At 41.4% G+C, this 6,000-nt stretch overlaps 1 protein-coding gene across 1 annotated transcript in view; it reads left to right on the top strand.

Moving 5' to 3' along the window:
- The first annotated feature begins 5,784 nt into the window (after window positions 1-5,784).
- LOC101169039 (voltage-dependent T-type calcium channel subunit alpha-1I) overlaps window positions 5,785-6,000 on the top strand; it is a 115,564-nt gene continuing 115,348 nt past the window's right edge. Inside the window, exon 1 of the mRNA XM_023957619.1 lies at window positions 5,785-5,896. Coding sequence (XP_023813387.1) covers window positions 5,807-5,896 — 90 coding nt within the window. The 5' untranslated portion in view covers window positions 5,785-5,806. The remainder of the gene's footprint in view (window positions 5,897-6,000) is intronic.

Genomic DNA, 6,000 nt, shown 5'->3' with positions numbered 1-6,000 from the left:
GTAAACATACGTGTTTTAAAAGTTGTACATTTATGACTTTAATTAGTGTAAAGTTACGTCTTAACACCTACATTTACAAGAAAAACGACATAATTTTCCCAGGAAAAAGTCAGAAATATATTAGAAAAACCTAATAAATAAAGAAGAAAAAACACCAAAGTTGTCTTTTCATCTAGGCCTCACTTTTGGGTGGCCCTGAAACTTTGTTGAAAAAATGAATTTGAAAGTATTTTGAACTTTGGATTTTATTATTGAGTTTCAAGTGACAAATTTTAATTTTTTTTATTTATTTTTAAATGAAACTTACTTAGGTAAAGCTTTTTCACATTGATGTGATTTTTTTTTCTAACACTCTCCAAAATTATATTTAGTAAATAAATTCATTAAGTTACAGTAAAAGGTTAAAAATGTAATTTAAAGGGCCTATATCATGCTTTTCTTAAGCCTTTTAGTGTAAACTATATCCAATATATGATAAAATATAACCTTTGGCACACTGAAGAATTATTTTTTTATGTAATTTGAGTTATTTTCGCAGCAGATTTTTTTTCCTCGAAAGTAAGAAGACTCATTTCCACCTTTCACTCTGTGTGGGTGCCACCCATTTCATGACATCAACCTAAAGCCGACCTCTGCAGCGTGTCCTGCCCACAATAACAAGCATCAACATTTTCCAAAGATGGGTGTACATGTTGTTCATATAAAATGAAAATGTTTTGCACCGATCATTGCTATCTCTGTGGAGAAAGTGGGTGCTTGTGTGTCTGGGGGCGGTGCTGACAGCGCAGATGTTCCTGGAAGGGGCTGTTCTCTATGTCACAATGCGAGAACCCGCTCGTTTTCATAGGTTAGGAGCGGCTGGTGCTCAGATAGCAGGGTTTTAGAGGAATACTCAGAAATGCGGAGAAGTGATCAAATACCACATCTCCTTGCTCACAGTGATGGCCAAGCACCCTCTCACCAAGGGGCCCTAAATGTCTAAGGAGGAATTAAAAGAAATGACAATTAAATCCATCACAACCATGAGAGGGGGACCACTGCCAAGTAGTTCCTCCCCCCGAGGTGCACCCCCCCACCACCCTAATAATGATTATATTAGGAAGAGGGTAAGTCAGGGACAGCTGTTAGACTGACCCCCAATTGGTGAAACACCCACCCCCCAGGCCCCTAGCTCCCAGGCCCTCGCCCCAAAGTGTCACCACTGTGAGAGCTCTGATCAGGCACCGACGGTACCGAGGCAGCCGACCAGTTAGGGTAACCACCGATTGCCTCAGTGGAGACCCTAACCCGCCAGACCTCCAAGGTCTCGTACGGATAGTGGACCCACCCCCTCCCTCAGACAGCGGCCCCCTGGACAGGGCCAACCAGCCTGCCTACCTGCCTCCCCCAGATCCTGTGGCCATGGTAGGTGTCGCCCAGAGCAAACCGCAGGCCCCAAGAGGGTTACCCTGCCCCAGAGCCAGGGAAAAAGTGATCCCAGCCCTATAGGCAGCCCATCTGCGCAGGCAGCCCCCCCACAGGGCGGGACCCCTGCCAGCCCCCTCAGCGCAGGCAAAAAGACCACCCGCCAATCCAAGCCAGACCCCCACCCAATTGCGCCATCCTCACTGAACACATTTCTGATATTTTGCTGTTACAATGATCGCTTCTAACAGGTTAAAAACACATTTCTTTACATTTTTGATCTTTTGGGTTTTTTTTGCTGAAAAAGTTTGTTTTCTGGAAATGCACCAAAAGAGACGTCAAACTCTAAATTTAAACGTGAATGTGTAACTTGCAAATGACATACAGTTGTTGAAAAAGATTACAAATAGGGTCATCTCTTATTTCTCGTTTTTGAGAATTAATAGACAAGCAGAGAATTGAAATAGCCTTTTGGATAAGAGGTGAAACATCTACAACTTAAAAAAAACGAAGTCCTGATCACCTATGGGATTATCAAAGATGAATGAAAGTCCTTGCAGATTTGCAGCTCAGTGTCCCCAGCGTCCCACAAAATCAAATCTGAAACGCGTCACATCCTGGACATTTGTGCTCTACCTTTGTCCACACCGGTGAACAAAGGTATACTTGTAATTTGTAAACATCACATTGCTTTTTTTGGTTCTCAGATCACAGAGGATCTGCTCCGTCTTCTCTGATCCCAGAAGCTGGGCAAGGTTATGGCGGGCAGTAGAGGAGGAGCAAAAGGAGGGGCAAATGTTTGCCAGTGGGAAAAAAAAGCATTACATTTAAAGGTCATGGCTCAGTAAAAATGTTCATGGTTCAGTCTTTCATGAATCATTTATTAGATAAAAAGGGACATAAAAAATAGTATGTACATATATACGGGATGTATGGAACATCTTGCTCACATCTGATTTGTTTCTTGCCATCGACAGAGTATTTTTCTTTCCCGAGAATTGGATCAAGATAAGAATAAAAAGATGTACTGTTGACATTTTTGGCAAAAACTGCACACGCGGCATGATAAAGTGTGTAAACACCACAACTGAGTCTGATCCCTTTCCTGCAACTGCGGCGGCACCAAACTTTTTTTGTTTTTTTGTTTTTAACTTGTCCTGTCCAACAGCTGGGCAGACAGATGAGAGCTGAGGGCCTCTTGTGTTGGACATATTTTGCTTTAACAAGAGGGGTTATTAATCTTCTGACAAACCAAAGGTATGTCTGAATAAACCCCTTTTGTAATTGAGGCCAAACTTTATTAATTTCAATCATGTCTGAAAATCTTTGGTGTTGGACCGGACGGAAAAGGAAAGAGGGGAAGAAGAGAGAGGGACGCTAGAGAGAGGGGGGGGTAGGGGGTGATAATAGGAGGGGAAGGGGGATAAGACCATGAAGCAGCATACAGCAACAAGTTTACTGGTTGTTAATCATTATGGTAAGGTTCAAATGCAGTACAAAAAGGGCGGGGCCTGTCCACACACACACTCAAATGTTATAAACACACCTGCTAGCTGCAAAAATGTCCACCTGTCGACATGTACACAAAACAGATAGTGTTCACACGCATACTTATGCCTTAAAACCAACTAGTGTGAAATATTTCAGTCATTCAGTCATGCAAGCTATTAGTGCAAAGGTGAGCTAACACCAGTGCTCAGGTGAGGTTTTATGTTCTTCTAAAATGGATGGTGGAACGTGAAACGGCACCAAACTTGAAGTGATGATGAGCAGTGAAGGATCTCCACAGGGAAATGTTTGTCTTTGTTTTGCTTTTTTTCTGTGTTTTTCGAGGCGAGGCGGCAGCCATGATCTGTCAGAGCCGGTCCCGACATTTGTTCCGGCCTTGATTGTTCACGAAATAAATATGCAAATAAGAAAAAGCCAAGTTAATTGAAGGAAAGTTGAATGAAAAAAATGAAATTGAGTGCTTTTCATCCCTGACCTTGAGCTTTAAAAACCTTTATTAGGTTTTTCAGTAGGTTATAAATCTTCCCAAAAACTCTAATATTTCCATGTAAAACTGGCAGTAAAAGATATGTTGCTCTTTCAGCCATCTGTGAATGAATACGCCATTTTTTTGAACTATTTATTGATTTATCTGCAGTGTATGGGTGTGTTTGCATGCATGATCAGAAGGGAAGGAGTCAATCAAAGGTTAAAGCACTGACCAAAAACTTTTCTTTTTCTAGTTAAAATTGGTCAAAAAAACTAAATGTCCTTGAATGCAAAACAAGTTTCAAAAAGAAATATGCAGGTTTCCATGCTTGAATTGCAACCATCAGCTTTAAAATTCCCACTCAAATCTTTCTTTGATCTTTTTTCAAATTGTTTTAATTATGGTTATGTTGTTTTCATAAAAAAAAAAGTCAGAGCAGTGGGATTTCATTAGAAATTTACCTTTGAGTTGTTGGTGTGGAGCAAGCCCGACCCCACTTCCCATCACCCATCTGTTTACGATCTCTCCCGCTAGCTTACAGCCCCTCACAATCCCTAACTAACATAACTGCTGCAACAAAAATAGGGTGCAATATTGGAGCTATCCAAGCGTGTGATTTTGAGCCAGATGCCAGCTCGAAGGGGAAAACGAAGTTATCAGACTGGAGCAGGAAGCTTGTGGCTCGCCCACAAACACGATCTTTTCAAACTGCACTTTTGTCGTCTACTCTTGATTTGGATAACGATTTGAATGAATAAATATGAAGAAATTCCATTTTGAGCTTAATTTTCTTTATATATGTTCTCTGTCATCACAGAAATGCCAAAAAAGCATATTAAAAATACCCAAAACACCATTTTCGTTGGATTGTATCTTTACAGATGATGAATTTAGTTTTTGCATTGTTGTTTCTTTCAAAAAAATACAGACTGGCTTGATAGGGCTGGGAAAAAAAGGAAAGTGGAAAAGAGTGTTTGACGAAATCTCAGTTGAGGCAGAAAGACAGGCTAAGAAATGCGTGGTGGCATGGACAAGACAAGAAGGGAAGGAATCAGACAGGAATAAAGCCAGGAAATAAAAAAGTAGAGGTCCTGTCAGCAACCTTAGAAAAGTAGACAGCAAGGGCGGAGGAGGGAAAGCAGTCGTGATGCTAAAGGGAAGTAAAGGACTCAGACGCAGCATCTTCAGTCATGCGTGGAGGCTTTCTGGGTGGATAACTGTTTGAGTCTAACAGCTTTAAAAGAACAATCAAATTAAATGCTGAACTTCAATAACAGCATGCCTCCTTTTCTTCCACCTCAAAGCATCCTTGATGTCAGATCCAGTTAGCACCCGCCCGACATGATTAGGGAGTGACATGACCGTGCATAAGCTAGTGCTCTGGAGTCAGCTGGACGTGAGTCAGGCGCCTGCACAGCCTGGGGAGGGGAAGGGTCAGTCTGACAGCGAAACTGTACTCACATCAGTACCGACTCACTTCCACCTGATGATGCAAACGCTATTTATGCTGCTAACTTCAGTAAATTGGCCCTTAGGGGTGTGTTGAAGTCTGACAAGCTGTGTTTTGCTGAAAAAGAAGAAAAAGTGTCCCTACATCATTGTAGCTTTTCAAAATGGTCACTGACATGTCTTTGTGCCCTCTTTGTTTACAGCCAATAAGAGTCATAAATAACCCTGACAGTTATTTTTATTTTATTTTTTTTCCAGCATCCATTCTCTCTGTTTCTGTCTGGCTCCTCTCACTGCAGGTTCATGCCTGAATTGTCAACTGCTTTCCCGACGCAGAACCTCTCATGCTGTGATATGTATGTTCTGCTCAAGCTCCAACGTGGCCATGAGTGCAGCCTGATTTTTCATCGAAGTCTTCCACGCCTTTGCGTGTTTGTGTTTTGTTTGCTCTGCGAGAGAGAAATTGTCCATCATTTCCTGGCAATGAAAGACTAAATCTCTTGGGGACGGAACATGGAAAATGCTGGGAGTTTGGGGAAATTGCTGCAACGTTGTAAGAGAAGAGATTTAAATGAAAAAGGACCAAAAAGAAGTGACTGAAGGGGAATTAGAAACCTATTTCAAAGAAAGGAGCTGTTGCTGGAAAGTTGGAGGAAAGATTTTTCCAGAAGCACAGCAAAAATTGAATCTTAAAAAAGCAAAAAGACCCTTTGTTTAATAAAAAATTGTTTTATTTTTTCTTGTCTTGCAAAAAAATAATCTTATCAAGAAAGTTTTTGCAAGACCTAGTTTTTACCCCATTGACAGATTTTTGTGCATATTTAAAGAAAATCTGCAAATGGGGTAAGTCATTTGTTGGCTTTTTTTTAACCTATTTTATTGTTTTCCTAAAGCAAAATGTTGACTTGTCCACATTAAAGTTGAGTCCTCCTTAACCCAACTTTTGTCAGCACGTGGTTCGAGAGGATTAGCATCATGGTGATCCTGCTAAACTGCGTGACGTTGGGCATGTACCAGCCCTGCGAGAACATCGACTGCACCTCGGACCGCTGCCAGATCCTGCAGGTAAGCCCAACCTCTGCACAACTGACAGCAGCATCACAATGAGGATCCGAAATAAAGAAGGAACAAAGAGAAGCAGCTAAAAGAAACCTTCCTCATTTTGGGAA

The sequence above is a fragment of the Oryzias latipes genome, chromosome 8 (genome assembly GCF_002234675.1).
Source record: "Oryzias latipes chromosome 8, ASM223467v1".
Lineage (NCBI taxonomy): Eukaryota > Metazoa > Chordata > Actinopteri > Beloniformes > Adrianichthyidae > Oryzias > Oryzias latipes.
This window is presented reverse-complemented; position numbering and strand designations above follow the sequence as displayed.